The sequence below is a fragment of the Nilaparvata lugens genome, chromosome 7 (genome assembly GCF_014356525.2).
Source record: "Nilaparvata lugens isolate BPH chromosome 7, ASM1435652v1, whole genome shotgun sequence".
Classification (NCBI taxonomy): domain Eukaryota; kingdom Metazoa; phylum Arthropoda; class Insecta; order Hemiptera; family Delphacidae; genus Nilaparvata; species Nilaparvata lugens.
In genome coordinates, this window is record NC_052510.1 from 22,311,509 (window position 1) to 22,337,319 (window position 25,811).

The window sequence follows — 25,811 nt, forward strand, 5'->3', positions numbered from 1 at the left end:
CTTTGATGTTTGAAACTGAAAATGAAGTGAAAACTAAAATAATCTATGAGAGAACTGTTAAACTGAATAAATAGATCAAAACCAAATGAATTTTACTTGACAATCTTCCAACACACTAGTCAAACACATAAAACATTCAATCATGTTGAACTTGAAAACGTGATGTATAGTGTTCAATAATAGTGAGCGTAACAATCGATTCATCCGAGCAACATAACATGAGTAAATTGTAAAAACTTTGGAAACCAAGAGAATCGTGGATAGTAGGATAATAGTTTGTGCAGTGCCCAGTGACCCTTCATGCTCAATTGGAACAGCTTTTAATGAGACAAAGGAGCTGACTTCCTACAATGAAAAGAAATTGTGGATTAAATCAGATGAATTTTGAAAACCTAGTATTGCAAGCTAGTGGTTGAAATAAAAATAGAATAATAGTATTCATCATTTTCTTCATAAATCTTTAAAAGACTAAAAAAAATACAGGAATCTTTACACGAATAAATTTGAATTTGCTACTGTAAGCTATGAAAATTTAATATTATAGCTATAGAATTACTTATGATCAACAACATTCCAGTTAGAATGATATCAATTGAATTTTAGGAGTATCTTCTGTGACAACTTATAATAATAACAATAATAATACTAATAATAATAATAATTTTATTATTATTAATAACTTTGAAGAACAACCTAAGAAGTTATTACATGGGAATTGATTGGAAGTTACCTCAAATAGAATAACAAGTCAGTATTGAAGAATTGAATAAATTGGTATTATAGCAGTATCTGATTAGGCCTACCGAAAAAACATTGCTCCTCAGTGTGGTCACTGAGCAATTAGCATTATTAGTGTCACTATTATTGAGATTATGTAGAAATTGGAAAAAGTAATATACAGTAATATTTTATTGTATGGTACAGTAATATACAGGTACCTATATCATTATTCTGAATTCATATATGTAGATGAAGAATGAAGGTTGACTATCTTTAGCTGTACCGAGAGGCAATGCGATAAGTCAACAATTGGACAAGATCAATATACAAGATTCACGATAATCAAGATATTTTTTTTATCTATAAAAATATATTTATAGTATAAATATATATAAGTATATCTATAAATATATTATAAATTTATAGTTTACAATATTCTGAACTTTATTGCATATTAGTTTTCATTATGAAAGTTTTATAGTTGTTCTTACTTGATACATTATTCTACATCCCTCCAATCTCATATAATAAAGTAGTTTTGGATCTCATAAGGGGAAACATACTTCTTATGGTAGTAATTATTATTACTATTTGGTTATAAACCAATGTAAGTAGTCTAAAGAGAGCAATTTGATAATGCAGGTACAAATTTAACCAATATTACTTACCAGTATTAGGAAATTTAAAGCATATTATTGTTCATGAGAATTGACCAATATTAAATGGAAAAGGACATTTCACAACATATTATTTGGGTGTCCAACAGGGTAACAAGGTTGTACAGAGTATAACAATTGAAATAAGAAACATTTATCGCATGGAACATGTAGTTAAGGGAGCAAAAACCAATGCCAACAAGTTAAAGGGCAGTGGTGCTAAAGCAGCAATTCAGTTGGGGAAACATATAACACTGCGGTAGTTTGCAAGAAATACGTCTGTTACTATAGGGGAAGCCAGCCAAGTTTGTCATAGCCGTACCACACATAATTATTTGCAGGGAAAAACCAGTGAGTGCCAGTGGTAATGAAACCGCATGCAAGCAAGTACTATATAGAGTAGTACTATGGTTGGTACTGGAGTCAAATTTGTTTGCAGTGGCGCCAAATTCGAGCAGGGTAGCTCACAGAAAACAAATTATGCGCTGCTGTCTGATTTAATTGCTGTGCTTTTACCTCTGAGGCAATCGCGCAGGTGGTAAAGGCCTCTGCTTGCTGTTGCCGCAGTCACTGGCGAGAGCACAAACATCAGTTATTATCAAAATTACAAATTACAAATTATTCAACCATAGTTTCTCGAATTATGCTTACAATAGAAGAGTACCAACATTTTTAAAGTTAAATCAATGAATAAGTAAATCGAAAAGTAATAAATAATTATTTGAAATTCATTAGTAGAATCTTATGGAATTTTAGTCTCATCAATACAAAAACTATAAAATTATTAAACCATATCCTCGTATATTTCAAATAATATGTTAAAATATAGTTTACACATTACAATGGAGAGTTAAAACATATTAGGATAAGCAGTATAGAATAAATTATACGAAGTTTATTTGTAGATATTTTATGGATCTTGAGGAATACGTTGATTTCTAAACGAGAGTTAACAATACACTCTGATACAGTACTAATACAAAAAGGGGTAGTACATAAACGTTTATTCTTGTAGATCTGGATGTTCAGAAATATGTTAATTTCCTTTTTATTCAATTGTTCATCAAGAACATAAACACAATCATGGAATAACATGTTAATAGTAATGAGAGTTGGGGAAAAAGTGATGCTTCATTTCCAACAATATCAACTTCAAAATTTTTTACTATGTTTCATTAAATTTTATGGAATGAAATTTCAGGAATTATTGATTTATTCAATAGTTGAGTTGTTCAGTTGAACTGTTAATTTTGCTTTGATTATAATGTAGCTACAAAAGCCGAGAATCATACACAGCAAACATAGATAGTACAAACAATTCCTGGTATATCCTGTTTTGTGAAGATAATGATTACATTCGAAATACAACCAAAAACACGTAAACGACATAAAAGACTGGAAGACAAATAATTTTATTCTCAAGGAAGAACATTACGATAACAAAGCAAAGTAATTAGGGGAAGAATGAAGTACAATAACAAGGTGCGGGGTAGATCTAATGGATAATGAATAAAAAGAGTGAGAGCACTCTCCAGGATAACACTTGAAAAAGAGGCAGTTGCACGTGGCACAGGACAAAAATAAGGACAGGAACGAGTAGCAGAAAAAGATAAAATAGAAGTGAAGTTTCATTTAAAACAGGCGTCCGCCATAATAAAATGGTGAGAGGACTTTGAATTAATCTGACAAAATGAAAAGGCTTATTAGCAAGCGGCACAAGTTCACAAGAATGGAGCTTGAAAAAAGGGAGTCAAAAAAGGATGAAATTTTGAAGAAAAAGAGTGGAAGAGAGGGTGAATCTATGCTGAAACTTGAGAAGAAAGGAAGAGGGTGTGAGAGAGATCAACTGGGAGAGAAAATGGGTGTGAGGGGGAAAGAAAGTGACGGAAGAGTGCGATAAAGAAAAGAGCGAGAATGAGAGTATGAGGGGGAAAGCAATACTTTTCTTATGAGAGTGTTTTATATCCACACTTCGAGTGCTCAATGTCGGTCTCTCTTTTACAAATTGTATCCTGCAGTTGATTCATAATCTGTAGAAGTGGATTGAATTGATGTTCTTCATAATAGAATTTGTTCAGTCTTCGAGATATTATAACATTTGATTGAAGAGTGAAGTGGGAGATTAGGATAGGTAGATATATTTATTGATAATTGTTACAAGGCTGTTGCCTATGGTAACATTTACAAAAATTGACAATAAAATTAAATCAAACTTAAGAGATAAATAATTATTTAACAGTTCTGCATCAGTATAATCAATTACAAATACAGTATCAAAGAAAATAATATAGTATATATTAAGCCATCAATATTATACTAGATCACATTAGCAATAATGGAGGAAAGAAAAGTTGTTATTTGCATCCATGTGGAATGAAACTTATCATGAAAGTATACCATGAAATATTAAACTTCATAATACATATACAATAGAGGGTAGATGGAATAGGTAAGGAATAAACTATGAAGGTGGTCCTATTACAAAACATTGTGATCAGACTTTTAATAAAAAGAAGAGAAGTTATTATGAAACTGTAAATGAGATAGGAACAATGAAATGAGAGCATGAATGCACCAAACCCTGCCAATCATAATGACCTTATGCTAATGTATCATTTATTAATGACAGAAGCCTCGATTTAAGCAAATAGAAGCTTGGTGAGAAAATCAACACAGGTGATAGATTGTTCCACAGTCGGGACGTTACCACAGTAGAAGAGGAGATGTACATAACTGTGCGGTGGAGTGGGATTTGTAGGGAATACTGGTGCTGCCGTGTGTTTCTGTGGTGGATGTGCGCAAGAGGGGTGAATCTCTCTTTCAGATACTGCGGACCCTTACCTTCGACAACTAGGTGATATGCAAGACATAATTATAAAGTACTGTCTCCGGTCCTTCAGTTTCAGCCATTGCAGTCTCCTATAGAAAGGTGTGATATATGGTCATCCCTTCTTGCATCATAATGAACCTAACTGCATAGTTCAATGCACGCTGAAATTTTATATTAAGTTCCTCAGTCATGTCATTGTAGACCATGCTGCCATAGTCCACAATGGGCAGGACAAGACTTCGAACGAGCGTAAAACGAAGGTTGGTTGGGAGAAACTTCCTCAATCTCTTGAATTGATGCATTTTTGCGAAAATCCTCCTTGATAAGGTGTTGATATGATTGGTCCAATTAAGATTCTTATCTATGGAAACTCCTATAACCTTGATACATTCCTCATACTGAAGTGCATGGCCACCTAGCATTACTTTCGACACTGCATTGAAGTCCAGTTGATTGTACAGTCTGCCATAAGCAAAAATTATTTTTTTTCTATAGCTCTACAGCCCATTGTGGGCTTTGGCTTTCTCCACAACATTCCTCCAAACGTTTCAATCCATTACAAATCCTCTCCATCCTCTATAGCCCATCCTTATGAAATCATCTCTTATCTCATCTTCCCATCGTATTCTTGGTCTGCCTTGTTTTCTTCTTGAGTGAAGCTTCTCTTTAAGCACTATTTTTGGCATTCTGGTTTCATCCATCCTATAAATAATATGTCCGAACCACCATAGTCTCTGTGCCTTTATGAAGTGTACTATACTACGGCCTTTTATTAATAGTTCAAGTTCAGCATTGGTTCTCCTTCTCCACTCTTCTCCTTCTTTAACAGGACCGTACACTTTTCTAAGCACCTTTCGTTCAAATACACTTAAATTATGTTGGTCTTCCTTAGTAAAGTCCATGATTCAGAGCCATATGTAACTACAGGTCTTATAAGGGTTTCATAAATCTTAAGCTTGCTGCTTCTACTGATGAGCCTGTTCTTTAGGAGCTTCATGTTGCTGTAGTATGCTCTATTTCCCGACAATATTCTTTGTTTGATACTGGTGCTCATCATATTCTGATTATTCAATTCAACACCCAGATAGCTGAAGTTTTTCACTCCCTCAAACAACCTATTATCGATTCTCAGACTCTGTGGAACCCTTCGCGCTTGACTTCTTGATATTTTCATGTATTTTGTTTTATTTTCATTGACTAGGAGACCAATCTTTTGTGCTTCTCTTTCGAGTAATTTATACGTGTCCTGGAGGATACTCAAGCAATGCCTTTGCATATAGCCTTTGCCCATACAATCAAAGATGCTATATTAACATTCATGGCAGCCACAGCATCATCACATCAGCATGAGAAGAGTGACCAGAAGGAAAGCGACTGTAGCAAACAAGATCATCGGCATAAATATGATAAGACAAATCACGAAAAATCAGAGGAAAATTATTTACATAGATAGAGAAAAGGAGAGGGCCAAGGATTTTGCCCTGTGGGACCCCTGCAACAACTGGCAGCCATCTGGACATTTTCTCCTCAGCCACTCTGACACACTGGTAGGCCTACCTATCAGTAGGGTAGGACTTGAACCAGGAAACACAAGAAGATGATAAACCACAATGAAAAAAGAGTTTATGCAGTAAGATTGAATGACAGACATTATCGAAAGCTTTTTTGAAATCAAATGACACAAGAAGAGTGAAAGAACGATGATCCATTGAATTTCGAATGTCATAAGTGATTTTTGATAGTGCTGTAGTTGTGCTGTGAAAAAGGCGGTAACCAGACTGATTTTCATCAAAGAAGTTGGATGATACCAGGTACAGTGATAACTGCTCATGCACTATTCTCTCCAGTGCCTTGCAAATACTAAAAACTATGTTTATAGGTCGGAAGTCTTGTGGAGTAGTAGGTTTATTATTTTTTGGAACTGGACATATCAATGATTGCTTCCAAAGAGAGGGGAAAACTCCCATTTGGAGAGAGAAATTTAATATATGTCTGATAGCAGGGATGATAATTGGTAAAATAATCTGATAAAATGATATAGGTGCATCAATACCTTTATTATTCTTTTTAATTGAGAGAATAGCGGAGGAGACTGTCTCAGGAAAGACATATGAGAAGAAAAATTTTTCCTGCGGAAGTGTGTGACTAAATTGATTTATCATAGTTTAGTGAATGGTGAGCAAATGAAGAAGGTGGAGATGGAGTAGAAAAGAATTCATTAAGCTGTTCCAGAGGATCATTAACAGCAGTGGACTTGGACTTGGGTGGAATCACCTCGACTTTTCGAATGTTCCTCCACAGCCCTGAAGTGGACTGCAATCCCTCAAAAAGTTTATCATAGAGAGACAGTTTTGGGCTCTACCTGTTGTCCTCTCCCAATATTGTATTGTATAATAATCATAAGATTAGTGGCTTTGTCAATTAATAGATAAATTATACTACAATAGCAATATAACAAAAGTAACGTATCTCAAGGAACCAAAAAAAATTATTTGTATAGGGGTGTTGTCGTTTCTAAATATAAGTGATTAGTGAGAGTGCGTTCAACAGCATAGGAAATTAATGCATTATAATGCAGGAAAAGAAATTTATTTTATAGCGATTCTACTTATAGGGATGAGAATAATGAATAGCACCTCCCTATTCAAGGATGCAGCTGTAAATACTGTAGTATCACAGCAGATAAATAAGAGACGTGCTTTTGGTGTTCGCGTTGGAAGGGTGACTTCTGGAGACCAGCTTTACAAACTTATAGTGATCTTTACTATAGTTATCTTTCACTTTATTTTCTACTATTATTACAAGAAAGCACTGAATGGGAGAGAAAAACTGAAGATACTTGTTGTACTATTTCTCTCCCAAATTTAGACAAGAATTTAAAAATAGATTAGAAATAGCATTCCAGTGGTTCAGTCTCACCTAATTATTTCAATCAACATCATTTCCACAATCCTAGCCTGATGTTAATGTGGGCTAAGCAGAAAGTTCTTTCACACTTATCAATTGGAAAAAATATGAAAAAACACCATTCAGATTTCAACAATAATAAATTGTAGCATATCAGTTGAACCTATTAATCAGAAAATGTTCTAAATTGAATCACAATGACACAATCCGACTATTAGACTGCTAATTGATAGGACTATCGACTATTACCAAAGACAAATAATAGTTTTGACAGGAATTTGATCAAACTCATCCAGCATCTACCTTCTTATACCTGTGTCGTGTATACTCGTTTCAAATATACCGGGGACATTTGAAAGAGCTGACAATGCATCATTCGACAGCAAATGACTATTGGACCTTGTTAAAATCGAGAGCAACGACTGGATATCAAAAAGCTGACTGGACACATATTACTCATGACCACGTAACAGGTTTGGCTGCATGAAACGAGAACAGGACGGTTATTATCTCATCGAAACGGGTGTCAAGTGTGATATGAGCAAAATATCACTTTCAGTGCCGAATCAGTTATTCACCGTCCATGGGTTCGATATCCCTTCAGTCAGGCATTATTTCAAACTTCCCACACCTCTTTACCCACGCACAAGTTATAAAATTAGGTGTAATCTTCATGAAAAACCATTCTTTGCAAATATGAGAATATAATTAGCATCATGAAGACAAACAGAAGAAAATGTAATCACATTCATAAATGTGATTACACATTTCACAAATTAATCAAATTCAGTATTGAAACAGCTGAAAATTTAAAGAAGTAACGTTTATTATGTTGTTCCAATAATATTTCCGTTGATTCTAGCATAGTATCGATGAAAGCAGCACTGCCTAACAATGATACAATTAATTCATTAAAAAGGGACTGAAACCCCATCGAAATAATGTGAAGACAAGTTTTGAAACAGTTGAACCTCGATATAACCATAGAAGAATGTATGTATATGTGGGTGCTTATTTCTCTATTATTATTCTTCGATGTACCATAAGTCAAGGACCAGGAAAAAAATTCGTTGAATCAGGGTATTCTGATTGGGCTACTTTTCGATATAATGTTATGCAGGAGAAATTTGAAGGGTAGTCAACACTTAATTAGAACATAATATTGTTCTTTCGAGGTTCTACAACAGTACTATCTAACCTATCTAACCTATCTACCTACCTACCTATCTAGAATCTAGATTATTGACCAACAGTCCACGTAGGATGAAAACGTGAGACGTGAATCGAGAAGACTTGAAATTTCCCTGATTCACCATTCTCAACTGTTCAGACTGTAGTAAACAATACACATACTATAACTCTAGCTACTGAAACTCCAAATTCTAGCTACTTTCCTATCATAATGTAGGTAGGGCCTATCTTCTGTGCAACCATTCCATTACAGAAATTGGCGCCATTTCAAGTGCAAAGCCGCAGTCGGCGCCATTTTCATCAGAAAGCCGTAATTTAAGCCACCGCGCACCGATTGCCATTAACCAAGTTGATACGCAATCTCAAGACAGGGAGATAGAGAGAGATAGAGAAGGAGACAGAGGGAAATAAAGGATGAAAGGGATATAACAGATATATAGCAAAAGAAAGACCAATAAAGAAGAGTGATTGAGAAATATGGCGAGAGAAAGATAGATAGCGTTTGAGTTGAGGAGAGAGTGTGATCAAATAAGAAAATTGAAATTTCCAAAGCAAAAATAGAAGGTAAAATGGGAGGACAATTTAAAGAGAAATGAAGTCTGAGAAAGTAATCAGGGGGAGAGAAATAAAAGTGCTTTCCATAATGAAACGAGCCAAATGGAGGAGCAGCAGCTAAGATATTTTATAATTTTTTGTAAAAAGGTCAGGTGCTACCTGATCCACTATCAGACAGCTTGTTATTTGTTGGTTCTGATCACAAGCAGGTTGAAAATAATGAGGATTCATCTCGGAAAATCACTATTTCACATCTTTTGTGAAAAAAATTTATTAAACTTTTGTAGTAGATGAAGGTTTCATGTGAGATTTCAAGTAATGCTACTCCATTATTTGTTGTACTTTTTGCTCCTTACTTTTGCAGTTGGTATGATTGATTTTCCAATATTCCGAAGACTGTTTCAAGATTTCATACATTTCCTTGATTACGAAGATCAAAATTAACCGTAACAACAGTAACAGAAACAACATTCAATTCTTCAAAATGGAATGCAACAATATTATCAGTTTATCACAAATACATAGGTCTCATTTAACAAAATAGTCCATAAGACTTGAATTTCAAAGTCAGAACAATTCTAGTTTTTGACTCAATTAGAAACTTAAACCTGACTTGACTCATATTTAAACTTGAATCTAACAAAGGTAGAATCGTAGAAGGCCCAAAATAGAGATGAATATAATCCAAAAAACTAACATAGATTGATATGCCATCTTATTTATCTCTTTTCTGTAGAGGGCTACTTTTTATAGAAATAGAAAGAAAAATAAAAATCTCAGTACCCTTTTTGAATATTTAATCACAAAATGTTTCGGACATTGATGCCATTTTCAAGTGATATAAAGTAAATAAATACTGCTGGAAGATTCTTATTTTGATCATATGATAGTGTTTTCATATGATTTTATGAAGTAAAACTATAAATTGTGGATTTAAATTCACATGATTCTATCAAAAATGGGGTTATTGGTGTCTAATTGAATTAAGTTTATTATTTTATCTCTGTTTAATTTTGCCGCTTTATAAAAGTGGAAAACTGAATGTTAAAGAAGAATTTCATATTTATAAAGCGGCAAAATTAAACAGAGATAAAATAATAAACTTGATCCAATTAGACACTAATAACCCCATTTTTGATAGAATCATGCGAATTTAAATCCACAATTTATAGTTTTAGTTCATAAAATCATATGATCAAAATAAGAATCTTCCAGCAGTATTTATTTATTTACTTTATATCACTTGAAAATGGCATCAATGTCCGAAACATTTTGTGATTAAATATTCAAAAAGGGAACTGAGATTTTTATTTTTCTTTCTATTTCAACAAATATAGAACCTCGGTATGATAGGAGGAGATAGGTAGCAGATTAATTACTTAAATGAGTTGAAGTAGGCGACATTACCAGTCATTATCAAACGTGAATAATGAGACAGTTGAAATCACACCGGTTCAAATCAACAGTGAATTAGGCCTAATTCAGTCTTGTTGATAATCACTCAGCAAAACAGGTCTGCTAATTTCTCGAATCAGTCAATGCGAATATCACGCTGCTTGCAGACAGGAATTCAGCAACCAACAACGCGGCGCGGCGCGAGGGGAAATGACATAGCAATGTAATTAGAATTTCCTCTCCTCTGCAGCTCGCGTTTGCAAATAAATACATCTCCCTCACATTCTCAATACAACGCGAATAGAGTCCTAATTTGATAGAATAGAAATTCGTTCTAGATAGAATAATCATGCTTAATATTGCCTGTATCAATCTAAACACTTTTATTAATAAATTTTGAATTTTAAATTTTCCGAATCAAACACTCTATTTTTATAGTGTCGAATTATAATCTATGTGTTCTTTGTTCGATATCTATAAGTAACAATAGATTTGCTGAAGATGATGCTCACATAAGTTCCAGGCTTGTGCGTGGGTAATGAGACAGACGATGATGAGAAATGAATGTTCATTTGAAGTGGGTGGTTCCTACAGCTCGAGATGGGTTCCAAACCACCGTTGAGAAAACAGTAAGTTATCAGTGAGAATGGAATGGAAATAATCTTCAGATATGTGAGAGGGTTGAATGATTAATTCAATCATAGAACACAAGCCTGATTCGAAATACTCCTACAGCCTTGAAGATGTAGGTAACAAATTTAGTAGTTGAAGGCTGAATAATCGATCACGTTAATATAATTCCTCATTTATTTATATCATCATTTTTCCAATTCCCACACGGATTATCAAAGCGCTCATTACATTTGTTTTCGATCATTCGTGTCTAGTATTATTGGAAAGTGAAAGTTTGTCCAATAAATCCAATAAATTTGAATACGATTTTGAATTTATCAGTCATTATTAAACCTGATTCATCTGATTGAATGATTTCACTAGATAAGAAGATCGTCAACATGAAAACCATTCAAATTTGTCAGGCCGTTCACATGGACTTCCATACGCTAACAAAATGGAAGTCAATATCCTGGAAAGACTAAAGAATAAGTTGACGTGGACCAAAAAAATGTATTTCTCTCGAACATTTTTGATAAATCTTTCCACCTTGGATCAAATTTGCAAGTCAGCACTTCCTTTAATTGATAGCCGACTGATAGCAGACGCTTTTCGAAGCCGCTTTTGAATGGCAAGTGAGAGCGACACACAAAACCATGGCAGGCAGGCAATTTGTCATAAGCTGTAGCTGTCATAAGCAGTCAAGTGTGAAACATCATGGCAGGCCTGCCTAGGCATTTCTCGCCTCAAATATTGTGTAGGCAATATTCCCCAATAAGACAATGTGACAAAGCAGCGTGTGGATAATGGAATGGGGAAGTTTGACGTGGCGAAAGAAAGACCAATAAAGAAGAGTGATTGAGAAATATGGCGAGAGAAAGATAGATAGCGTTTGAGTTGAGGAGAGAGTGTGATCAAATAAGAAAATTGAAATTTCCAAAGCAAAAATAGAAGGTAAAATGGGAGGACAATTTAAAGAGAAATGAAGTCTGAGAAAGTAATCAGGGGGAGAGAAATAAAAGTGCTTTCCATAATGAAACACGAGCCAAATGGAGGAGCAGCAGCTAAGATATTTTATAATTTTTTTGTAAAAAGGTCAGGTGCTACCTGATCCACTATCAGACAGCTTGTTATTTGTTGGTTCTGATCACAAGCAGGTTGAAAATAATGAGGATTCATCTCGGAAAATCACTATTTCACATCTTTTGTGAAAAAAATTTATTAAACTTTTGTAGTAGATGAAGGTTTCATGTGAGATTTCAAGTAATGCTACTCCATTATTTGTTGTACTTTTTGCTCCTTACTTTTGCAGTTGGTATGATTGATTTTCCAATATTCCGAAGACTGTTTCAAGATTTCATACATTTCCTTGATTACGAAGATCAAAATTAACCGTAACAACAGTAACAGAAACAACATTCAATTCTTCAAAATGGAATGCAACAATATTATCAGTTTATCACAAATACATAGGTCTCATTTAACAAAATAGTCCATAAGACTTGAATTTCAAAGTCAGAACAATTCTAGTTTTTGACTCAATTAGAAACTTAAACCTGACTTGACTCATATTTAAACTTGAATCTAACAAAGGTAGAATCGTAGAAGGCCCAAAATAGAGATGAATATAATCCAAAAAACTAACATAGATTGATATGCCATCTTATTTATCTCTTTTCTGTAGAGGGCTACTTTTTATAGAAATAGAAAGAAAAATAAAAATCTCAGTACCCTTTTTGAATATTTAATCACAAAATGTTTCGGACATTGATGCCATTTTCAAGTGATATAAAGTAAATAAATACTGCTGGAAGATTCTTATTTTGATCATATGATAGTGTTTTCATATGATTTTATGAAGTAAAACTATAAATTGTGGATTTAAATTCACATGATTCTATCAAAAATGGGGTTATTGGTGTCTAATTGAATTAAGTTTATTATATTATCTCGTTTAATTTTGCCGCTTTATAAATGTGGAAAACTGAATGTTAAAGAAGAATTTCATATTTATAAAGCGGCAAAATTAAACAGAGATAAAATAATAAACTTAATCCAATTAGACACTAATAACCCCATTTTTGATGAATCATGCGAATTTAAATCCACAATTATTTATAGTTTTAGTTCATAAAATCATATGATCAAAATAAGAATCTTCCAGCAGTATTTACTTTATATCACTTGAAAATGGCATCAATGTCCGAAACATTTTGTGATTAAATATTCAAAAAGGGTACTGAGATTTTTATTTTTCTTTCTATTTCAACAAATATAGAACCTCGGTATGATAGGAGGAGATAGGTAGCAGATTAATTACTTAAATGAGTTGAAGTAGGCGACATTACCAGTCATTATCAAACGTGAATAATGAGACAGTTGAAATCACACCGGTTCAAATCAACAGTGAATTAGGCCTAATTCAGTCTTGTTGATAATCACTCAGCAAAACAGGTCTGCTAATTTCTCGAATCAGTCAATGCGAATATCACGCTGCTTGCAGACAGGAATTCAGCAACCAACAACGCGGCGCGGCGCGAGGGGAAATGACATAGCAATGTAATTAGAATTTCCTCTCCTCTGCAGCTCGCGTTTGCAAATAAATACATCTCCCTCACATTCTCAACTACAACGCGAATAGAGTCCTAATTTGATAGAATAGAAATTCGTTCTAGATAGAATAATCATACTTAATATTGCCTGTATCAATCTAAACACTTTTATTAATAAATTTTGAATTTTAAATTTTCCGAATCAAACACTCTATTTTTATAGTGTCGAATTATAATCTATGTGTTCATTGTTCGATTTCTATAAGTAACAATAGATTTGCTGAAGATGATGCTCACATAAGTTCCAGGCTTGTGCGTGGGTAATGAGACAGACGATGATGAGAAATGAATGTTCATTTGAAGTGGGTGGTTCCTACAGCTCGAGATGGGTTCCAAACCACCGTTGAGAAAACAGTAAGTTATCAGTGAGAATGGAATGGAAATAATCTTCAGATATGTGAGAGGGTTGAATGATTAATTCAATCATAGAACACAAGCCTGATTCGAAATACTCCTACGGCCTTGAAGATGTAGGTAACAAATATTTAGTAGTTGAAGGCTAAATAATCGATCACGTTAATATAATTCCTCATTTATTTATATCATCATTTTTCCAATTCCCACACGGATTATCAAGGCGCTCATTACATTTGTTTTCGATCATTCGTGTCTAGTATTATTGGAAAGTGAAAGTGTGTCCAATAAATCCAATAAATTTGAATACGATTTTGAATTTATCAGTCATTATTAAACCTGATTCATCTGATTGAATGATTTCACTAGATAAGAAGATCGTCAACATGAAAACCATTCAAATTTGTCAGGCCGTTCACATGGACTTCCATACGCTAACAAAATGGAAGTCAATATCCTAGAAAGACTAAAGAATAAGTTGACGTGGACCAAAAAAATGTATTTCTCTCGAACATTTTTGATAAATCTTTCCACCTTGGATCAAATTTGCAAGTCAGCACTTCCTTTAATTGATAGCCGACTGATAGCAGACGCTTTTCGAAGCCGCTTTTGAATGGCAAGTGAGAGCGACACACAAAACCATGGCAGGCAGGCAATTTGTCATAAGCTGTAGCTGTCATAAGCAGTCAAGTGTGAAACATCATGGCAGGCCTGCCTAGGCATTTCTCGCCTCAAATATTGTGTAGGCAATATTCCCCAATAAGACAATGTGACAAAGCAGCGTGTGGATAATGGAATGGGGAAGTTTGACGTGGCGAAAGATTTTGAGACCATTCAATTCCACTAGAAACCTGGAATGAATGATGGAGAAGGTTAGATTAGATTAGATTTCTTTATTTATGTATGTTACAATATTTACTGGCTTATACACTAATTTACTTTAAATGACGGTAATGCTAATCATTCAACGAATTTTACAAAGTATAAACAATTAATCAATGAGAATAAAGATTGAATGCAATTAGAATAACGATAATATAATAGTGTGATGTAACTTCATAAATCGGCGGTGTATCAACAAATAATGATTGTCTATTCTCTAAGAAGGATTTAAATATCCTCCCCATTAACACACGACCGGGTTGTGATGGATTAGAGCTGTTGGGAATTATAACTCGAAGTAATGTTCAAATAAGAAATTCTACTTAATAAGTTAAAAACTAGTTGATTTGAATCTTAGAATTATGGGATGAATGAATGAATAAAATTAGAATGAGTAAAAGTGAATACAATATTGCATTAATAATTAAAATTAGATGAATGGAACAAATTTTATTCAATTAAAATTTCAGAAATTGATTGAGTAATATTGACAATATACAATACTAAAGAACAGAAAATCTGTGAGATGGGAAGATTTTATCTCCCATATGTATTATGTATGTATTATGTAGAATAGAGATGGGATGTGGAAAATGGATGAATGAATGAAATGAAGAATGGAAAGGAACGGAGATTAGAATATTTGTCATGCAAGGTTGGAAGGTTATAAAACACTTCTCAAAGAAGATAAGAATGACATACATGAAATTTCCCAGCTAAAATTTGGTAAGTTATTTGATTTTTTGATATATAAGGACTTATATACATAAGATATCGATGTGCAGTTTTCGCCATTCATTTTTTCTTGAAATTCTGTATCGATATCATATATCATAGGACCATTGAAAAAACTGAATTTGGATTCAAAATGGCAGTTCCAAGATGACGGACCAAAATTTTGGTGTGAGAGAAAAGTAGTTTATTTATAGTATCAGACCAATCGTCAAATTTCCCTTGTGAAAAGAAAATATCTCCTGTATAGAAGCACCCAATTTGCCTTCCAAGAATCGAAGAGAAATGAATTCTTGAAAGTGAAATGGAAACTATCTTTTGGAAATTTTACTGTTCATAGAATTTGGGAGAAGAGCAGTTTTGAGCATAGTCTGTTGCTCTTCCCCAGTCTTAGCTATATGAGTAGTGATGAAAGGATGGATAAATTAATGGATGAATAAAAGAATAATGAACATTACATGTATATTGTGTAGAAGGAATAGAGGTTTATTTTGTTATATAATGGAGTGAAGATTCTGTTCAAGTTGTATCAGTTGTCTGTGGTAATATTCTGTGAAAGAATTACTTAAAGCAATTTGAAACTTCCACGTGATACCGTGGAAAATAATTAATGGTCGTAAATATAATTACGAATTCGTATTCTGTCACACCAAAAACATTCTATTAGACTGAAATTAGTTGGACAAACCAAGACCGAATAATCGACACGAACAGTGACAGATAATGGTTGAGTACATGAGCGAATTTCCTTCTATTAGGTTTGAATGGTTTGGCGGGTCACTCGGCTGCTAATGCAACGATGATCTATTGGAATCGGCTAATGAGGAAACACGGACTGGACATCGTGTAAATTAACCGACGGCCTGAGTGGAGGTAATTCGTAATCGCAATTCCCAAAACAAGAAACTCGACTGACAATAGCAGGGTCGATAGCACTATTTGCAATGTACCTATGCTATCCCACAACAGTCACCAGACCAGCTTCACTCGAAGCTTTCAACTGTGAATGCAACGATTTTGATGAGAGTACGCAGTGCACTCATTGGGCCATATGAATAAAGTTGAGCATTTGCTCATACTTCTAAAATATGGAGCATTTGCTTCATTTTCTATGAATAAACGAGAGCAAAACCTTTTGCTCATGCTCATAAAAAAATAGTTTGAGCAAATTCAAATTGTATGAATAAACTAGAGCATTCGCTCAACTATTGAAGCAAATGCTTCAAAAAAGGTGAGTCTAGTCTAGAGCAGCTTATCACCTATTGCTCATAGTAGAATGACTCAACTAATTCGTATGAGGAAGAGGAAACTATACCAGATACTATCACAACCAATAGTGTAGAACTATAAAACTCTTTTTAGATTCAACCATGATATATATCACCATTATTCCTACAAAAGAATAAAATAATACAGAAGCTACCTGTTATAAAGATAGCCATCACAAAATAGGAAATAGGCATTTAAGAATATGAGAATGTATACGATTATAAGAAGGCTATTGATATTATAAGAAAATGCTGAAGATTATTATAGAGATGACATTTTTCCACGCTATTATTTCAAAATTCTAAACTCAACTAACCTAAAACTTTATTCATAAATATAGAAAGCAGAGCAGACGACGCAAATGCAAGCGGTGCCCCCTGTTTGTATATTTAGCGCTTCCGTGAGCTATAAATACAAATTAAGGCTACAAAAGCGAATCAGCTGATGAAAAATCTTTAAAATACGTGAGCATTTGCTCCAGAGTTCGGGAGCATAAGGTAAGAGTATAAGGTAAAGCTTATTCATATCAAAATGAGCAAATGCTTTTGCTTCTACCTTTTGCTCATGAGCAAAACCTTATGCTCAATGCTTTTGCTCATGAGCATTTGCTCTGGTTTTATTCATATGGGCCAATATCTGTGACAATGAATCATCGAATAATTCAATGATGAGATATTATTATAATTTAAAGTATTATTTATCCATTTTATTCGTAATTGAACTGCAATATCTAAAAATCATCTCTGTAATGGAAATTCAATCTTTACTCCATGGAATTTAGTAATAGACTAGTTGAACTAATGATTACTCTATCATTAAACCACCACCTTAAAAACTATTGAATATTTTTTGAATTGAATTGTGTTGAGATTATTTCATCAAAATTATACATGATTGTAACATTTTAAACAGGGCACAATAATGCTTGCAGCACAAACATAACAACAGTGTAAAATAAAACTTGATACATCATGACATTTGGAGTAAAATAATAAGTTTATATAATAGTAATAAATCTTATCATTTTTATACAAAATAATAAAGATTGATATTTATAAATATTGGTAAACACTTTTTTTAGGCTATATAGTTACCGTAACATCTGATCACTGTTACACTCCTTAACAAAGATTCTGTAGTCAATTAATGGAATAATAATTACCCACATAGGCCTATTAGGCCTGTTCAAGGGTCAATGAACAATGCACAATGAACAATGTGGTTATAATTATCATAAATATATCATTTTATATATCAATACATTTTATTGAAAAGTAGTCATTCTATCTCCTCAAAGGAGATTAATCAAAAATCTATTATTCAAAAATCTAACAAAATCAGACAAGATGAAAGTATGCTAGAGAAATCAAATCTAGAGGGATGATAACCTCAACTGCTATTCCAGGATAATCATATTCAATCGATATTTCAAATGAAGGACAACATTATAAGTTTCTACACAAAAAAATATTGTCGATGACAACAATAATTTTGAAGCATAGCTTACATACCTAAAATATGTCTCTCCCCAATGGGAAAACAGGAAAATCCCGTACAGTACTGCAAAGTTCCAAACAATTTATTCCGTGTCATCGGGCTGAGAATGAACCCATTTCGCAATTCCCGCGGCTGTTGTCAACGAGCCTGTCAAAGTAACCGAATCGTCCCGTACAGAATGGTGATTATGGCGTTTTCATTATTCTAAGTGGATGACAGGTTTCGAACGAGACGAAAAATCGACCAATGTAACCAGGCTGGTTGTCACGGGGGGAGCTATGCGGTAAGCAGGGGGGAGGAGAGACTGATAGCAACGTTTGGAATTGTTCACGGGGGACGCGGCTGACAAATGGAGGCTCCGAGGGCTATTTAATGCCTCACAGGGGACGGACTATACGAAAAACTGACTTTTCGGGAAAAAGACCCCCCTTTCCACAATAACACATGCCGGCAATAGAGTGGGATGGGGCTCAAGAGTACGCTAGGCCAGAAATGCCCAACTTCAGTGAAAAGCTTTTAAGGTGAAAGCCGCCAACATGATGGCTGAATTGATCAAATTCTAGAAATGGGCTGCATAAATTTGCATAAACACTGTTACCTAACCACAAGTCAAAACTTTTTGAGTGCAAATGTGTTGGGAGGATAATTTTTATAGGTGGGAATATTCTACGAGATTAACATTCAGTCCAGTCAACACTGACAAGAAGTTTGATTTGTGTCCTTTTGAAATCAATGCACGTTTCAGTTCATTTTAAAAACTGGTAATTATACTCTAATTTTTTTATAATTTCCGAATTGGAATACATAGCACTCCCTATCTCATACATGTACATGTTACACAAGTTTGTGAGTTATGAGAAAGGAAAAAATAGAGTAGAGATAGAATAACCAATTATTTCGTACTGTGATGCTTCAAGTAGAGAAGATAATAATAAAACAGTATGTTTGATAATACTGTACTTGAGATTCGTCGAGCCAAGAACTGACACAAATCTGGATTTCTCATACGATATGAGAAATTTATTTCAATATGGAGCTAAAAAAATGTAAAAATGACGAATATAGACTACACCAAATGTATTACCAAAATACTAATGACAGGTCGAGACTGGATGCTTCTACAGCTCAATAAACAGAATGCATCAAAAGCAACAGTACAGGAATGATTTGATTGATTCAATCCTTATTCATGGCAAACAGAATTGAACCTTCATGAGGAAGCAACTATATTTATAACGAGTCAAATGGAAGTTGAGAAAAGCCAAATTCTACGCTGCTCTTCCATCTAGAATTTGAATGGAAGACATCAGACATCATACAAGCCGGCAGCGAGTCTGAAGAGCCTGTTACTTATAGCTGGAGGACTTGTTCGTCTTGTTATCGGCGAAATTGAATTCAATATGTTCAAGGTGAGAAAGAGAGAGGTAGAAGAGAAAGGGGAAAAAGAGGGAGTAAGTGAGACAGAGGAGAGAAAGTGAGTGAGGGAGAAAGTGAGAGAGACAGACAGATTTATGAATTGTCTGCTAGGAAAAGAGAATAGGGGGAGGAGTAGGGAAGATTATAACCAAGTGACGGAAATGATCAAGTATGTGATGGAAATTGGGGGGGAAATTAGTGAGAGTGAAACAAAAAAGAGAGACCAAGTAAAAGAAGAGAGAATCATGAAGTATGTTACAGAAGTGAGGTAAAAGAGGTGAAAGAGAAGACTGAGTGAAAGACACTGAAAAAGAAGTGAGAGAGAGTAACTGACAAGGAGAAAATGATAATTTGAGTAATAAATTGGGAGGAAGCGAAAGATAAAGAGGGAAAGAGAGTGAGAGAGAGCGAGTTAGTAAGTGGACTACTGAAAAGCAGGAATATCGCTCCAGCCTGAGGTCCTAAATGTTCGAAACCCAGAAAAGCCAACTTCGAATGGAGTAGCCTAAGTTCGCCCACTTGGGCAAATGCTACTTGATTAAGTAATGAGTTGATTAATTGATTCAATTTGCACGCCACTCGACTTGGGTTGGTTGGTGCTTCACGAGGTTCCACTTGAGCGCCTAACTTAATTTTTGACTTTCGAATTACTACTGTGAGCCTTCTAACCATCGATTGCTTCAACAGGATCAACTTGTTACAGCATTGCAAAATTGAATGCTCGTCGATCAAAAACTAACTACCATTAATTTAATAACAATAAATTTATTAATTGTTTCAAGATGTTCGCTGCTGTTCTAACACGGGAAAGGAATGGTTCAAATAATTGTTAAAAACTTGGGATACCAAGAAACTAGTTTCGATTGTTACACTATCATCGACTCCAAGTTATTGTGGTATGTGTCTTTTCATGAGAAAAAAAATTTAGTATTGATACTTGATAGACTAATATCCCACACTTTCTGTTCCTACACTTTATCAAGTTCAGAGGAAAAGTATACAAAATAGGAATTGAGAATTGAGATAAATTGAAAAACTGATAACCGATAACTAATTTACCAAGTTCTAAAAATAGCCGCTTTCGAACAGGAAATCTAGTTTATAATTATTATTGAACGAGCGTCAGCGAGTCCCTACTCTAGAATTAAAGCCTGAATCTTTGTCCGTCTGTTTATATGATTTACAATAACTTTCGAATCACCTTCAAATTTTGAACACATATTCTTCGAACCTTTTTACAGATCATGTTCGTCGGACAACAAAATTTACCGACTCCTTCGAGGATTAACAGGATAAGATTGGAAGAGCAAAAACAATTTGGTAGTTTACAATTGCGAATCACAAATTGACTGTAGGTTGGATTAATAGCATGTAATCAATAACACAATTCTACTTCAAAGGTTTTTCTTGACTTTCCATTGTTTTTAATGGTACTGCTGACAGAATATACGCGCATTTTGAGCGAGTTCTTCAGCACGGAGTTCTTACTAGTAATATACTGGAATATTCAGAATAACTAAGGTCTATCTGAAAAAATATGATTGACCAATGAACTCATGTATCTGAAAAGGATAACACGAATCACTTGTCATCCGTAGAAAGCTGGAGGTAATCCTCCACAAAGATGTCACACGGGTCGAGGAACGAGTGACCTCCAGTATCATGGCGAGGAATTACGAGATCTTTTCAGAAAAATACAGACACTCCCTTCAATACGAGCCAAGAGGATTAACAACAGATCAGAGAGGGTTCAGAAAGAGAGACATCGCAGTTGAGAACTTTCTATTTGATCGTTATAAATAAAAGAACGTGTATGTTATTATAGAGAGCCGTGAAACTTTTCACACGTACTTTTCGAGAACACTCTTCGAGGCTGTGAAAACATATACATACATGCCCACATATTAACATATATGAAAAACTCGCATGATAACCAGCCAACACTCTTGATCTACATGTGCTGCGTTATGAACAGCCGTATAAAGTGCAGAAGTCAGCCAACAATTTCGAAACTCTCTCACTGCCATTCCAAACTACAAGACACTTGCAATTTACTCTAATGCTGTGTTCACTATACATGTGCATTTTGAAGAACTCACTTAAACTCCATTCACTGCATTGCGCCACTTCATTTCAACCGTATCTATTATTGCAATTCAACTTGTTTCAAAATGTTTAACAGTTGAGTTATTGTTATGTGAATAACTCTTCTTCTCTATGTGAAACCCAAATTTATTGTTATATTGGACAATTCCATAATACTAAGTTCTCCTCCTTGTGGTTATTGCAATACAAAGTTTTGAGAATATGATACTAGAGACAACTAATACAACTGATATTTACGCTATCTTTTCTCGATGGTGATAAGTAAGAAACAGTTGAATTTACAACATCAATATCTATCCTCTACTGTGTGGAAACCATATTTATTTCAATAAATTTGTTCCATTTTTTCAACTGTTTGTTCATTGTTTTAGTGAAAACCATTAGATTACAACTGGAAATCAGTATTATTACTACCATTGACGGAGTGAATGCTTGTAATTGAATAAGAATATTCTCCTAGATAAATTATCTATAAATCCTAAGTATATCAAAACTCACAAACAGAAAGTTTACAACAGTATCGAATTACTTCCAGCCACAATCAAAATTGAATCAGAATACGCATATGTAATTTTGCTACTTTTGAATCCATATAGCAGAGAAAACATCTCAACCGAGACTACTTCCAAACCGAGGCAAAAGTTTTCACAAAGCTGTCAATCACGCTCTAGTAAAAGCTCGGTAAGTCCTGGAAGCCAACCTGGCGTTCAAAGTTGAGCTAGTGAGAGTTCACGTATGAAAGAGTTAGAAAAAGATAGTGAGAGAGGTGAAGGTGTACATCATCTGAGTGAAGAAATTTCGCTTTTCCAAGTTGCAAACAGATGTGTAACACAGATGCTACCAGGGATAAAGTGCGTTAAGACACTTGAAAAGGTTCTCTTTCTATTATATTCTACTCTGCTTTCAGATTACTTCCGGAAGATGAAAGGCAGAAAGGAAGACGAGATTAACAACTTTTCCCCGCAGTCGAACTTTGAAATTGAGTTGTACCGGCATTAGACGAGGAGAGAATATTGGTGGGATGAGAGAAAAATAACATCTATCCTGAAAGTGAAACCTTAGCTTGATAGCAGATGAGAAAGGAAACTTGGAAAGTTCTAAGTGATTGTCTATGGAGGAGCTACAAGCTAGAATTGAATAAAACGTGAGATTCATAATTATGATTTGGATTATTCCAAATCAATTGAGGAAATGAAAGCTATCTCAAATACATATAGAGCTGTTGTTGCTAATATACATACAATTGATTCAAATAAATTTAAAATTAGAGACACTAATTTGAATGGATAAAATTCATTTTGATTGATTACGTATTAATAGAGGTGTAATGATTTGACTAAGTATGAATATTATAAAATTCAACTTAGCATTCTTTGCAATACATACCTCTAACAAAATATATATCTAAATTGAATATTGAATTATAATGAATCAAACTGATTATCGGAAAGTTTAATTATTCATCATCATTGAATGATTGAAATTATTGTTCCATTCAAAATACTCATTTCTCAATTTCTTATCTTACCTCTATAGAATTGTGAATATTGTTTGTCCCTTGTTGAACAATTTTGCTCACCTGAAACACATAAAAAGAATGAATTATTACTAGAAAGTTTTCATTTCATCACAGAGAGATGTTAAATTTTAGTCAGGAATAGAATACTTCCCGATTTTCGAAATGAAGAAAATACAAGGTTACCGTATACGAGGCTACAATGAAAAATCTTTTGAGTTGATGCCGAAGTTATAGATTCTTGAAGTACTCTTGAATCGAAATGATATCAATATCATTAAAGAATCCAGTGAAAACTTCATGTCGTTTATTCCTGTGCTATATTCTTCAAATTTTCGCAAAACCAACAAATCTCAAATTTATACCACTCAACGTTTGACGGTTTGTGTAAGGCGAAAACTAGAAGAAACGTTTGCTCTATGAACCAGAGTTATTTATTTTCTCGCTGGATTACTGCCACAAACAGCAGTACTCATGAGCAAACATGGAGGAAAGTGCTTTTTGCTGGCAAAAGCTGTTCTACGGCCAGTTAAAAACAATACAGCCTCAAATAGAAAGCCTCCCGACCTTGCTAAAACTGACCAACACGGTCTATTTCACGAGTCTCTTGCTGTTTCTCCCAATTTGGACGCTTCAAAATTGATATAACTTCTTGAGCAAACGACTCTCCTCACACCCTCACATTTTCCCTCTCTCTCTCTTACACACAAAACGAATATCCTACGACTGGGTCTCTTATTCCATGCACGTGTGAACACTGAATGTTCCGCTGTTATGTAATGTTGACCAGCGATTGTTTGTTTACTTTGGCTGTGGTTTGTGAAACATGAGGGAGCTGAGTTGATTGAATGTACGCGTACTTCGTTTCATGGACATCAAGGTGCTTAGATTTGTGAATTGCTCTGTATTTCTCTCCAACACAAATAGCATTGTATTGCTGAACAATTGAATGAGGTCCTATTCCAAGATAAGGCTAAAAAATTGTTACCCAAAATGTATAGATTTGTTAAAAACTGTATCAATTGTATAGAATTGTTTAATAGGTGAACCAAAATGTATAGTACATTCAAAACTCTCTGAATTGATGGTTCAAAACTCATTAATTGATGGGTGAATTATAAGATTTGATGATAACGGTGAATCTGATAGATGTGGTAGGGTACCTACAAGAGTTGTATTATTTGCATGAATTTGTATTTTCACGAGTTTTTGTTCACATTCTGCAAGAATTCATGAATGCATGTCACCGTTTAGAGTGTTACTTCTTCTAGAAGTGTTTGCAATTTTGTGCATTGTTGACTTTGTCACGTTATTTTTTATAATTGAATAACGATTAGCCTCCTGCTTGGCATCAATCGGTAGAGCATGAAAATATTTTAATAATTATAAAAATCAGGTCGTGGTTTTTAATAGGATACAGTCTCATAAAAATCTTTATAGGCCCAGATATGAGCTTCCACAATAATACTGATAATTTATTAAAAAATATATATATATAAAACTTATCCTATAGTAGTGAGGAATAAAAATAAATCGTACACCATAAACAATTTGATACATAAATATTAACAAATATCTCAAAAGTAAATCAGAGCAAAAATATATAGAGCGACAGAAATATATAATATAAGACAAAACAATAATCGAAATCAATAAAATATCACAGGCTAATACTATTCTTTAAGTTTATAGCACGAAACGCTACCATGTGCTTTCATTTTTATGATCATATGCAGTTATTTGCATGTAGCTGCGATATCAGCTTGCTAATACTTGTCGACTTGGACAATTCTATTTAGAATAAATTCTTAAAATCAGCATGACAAATTGACAAACTAGTAATCCAAATATATATATATATATTAAATTCTATAGTTTTCCAATAGATTTCTTGTAATAAATATATTTTTTATCTCAGGGTGCGAGATTCGGCACCTGAAGGAATAAATAGAGCAATTCATCTAGTGAATCAGAGCTACATTAAATTATCGCGAATTATATTGCAGAAATTAATGATCATATGAATGTTGTATTAATAGCCTAGATCTTAGTCTTCTTTGATTGGTGGATCTTTTTGGATATATGGATTGATTCGTTACTATCTAATAAAATACCTTTTATACTATATTTACTTGCGCAAGTATTTTTACCAAATTCTTAATTTATAAAAAACCCTTTCGACGAGCTAGCTTTGATTCTTATTTAATTTCGAAGCACTGAGGGCGCCCTATCACTATTTCAATATTTTTCACTCACGTGCCGGAATTTTCTTATGAGCTGCTGATGTCGATCCAACTCCTGGTGGTCCTGGATTATTGTAGCCGGAGTCGCCTCTTCCAAGGGGTTAAAAATTATTTAAAAATGACTTTTGCTTTATATGAGCATCACAAAGTCTCATGAGAAATTTAGTAATTCAAATTTAACTTTAAAATTATTACAAGGTCCAGTAAGGTATTACGCTCTATAATTTTTGGTGACCTCTCATGGTGGTAGTTGGCAGGCGAGTGGGGTTCTCGTTTCTCATTCTTACAATTTTCATTTCCGATTTCTAAATTTACATA

The 25,811-nt window shown here is 34.0% G+C and overlaps 1 protein-coding gene across 1 annotated transcript in view; it reads right to left on the reverse strand.

Annotated features, from left to right (window-relative positions):
* Positions 1-25,811, reverse strand: part of LOC111057041 (dystrophin, isoforms A/C/F/G/H) — a 608,133-nt gene that overhangs the window by 264,311 nt on the left and 318,011 nt on the right. The window contains exon 48 of the mRNA XM_039431878.1: positions 1,893-1,946. Within this exon, the coding sequence (XP_039287812.1) occupies positions 1,893-1,946 (54 nt within the window). The remainder of the gene's footprint in view (positions 1-1,892; positions 1,947-25,811) is intronic.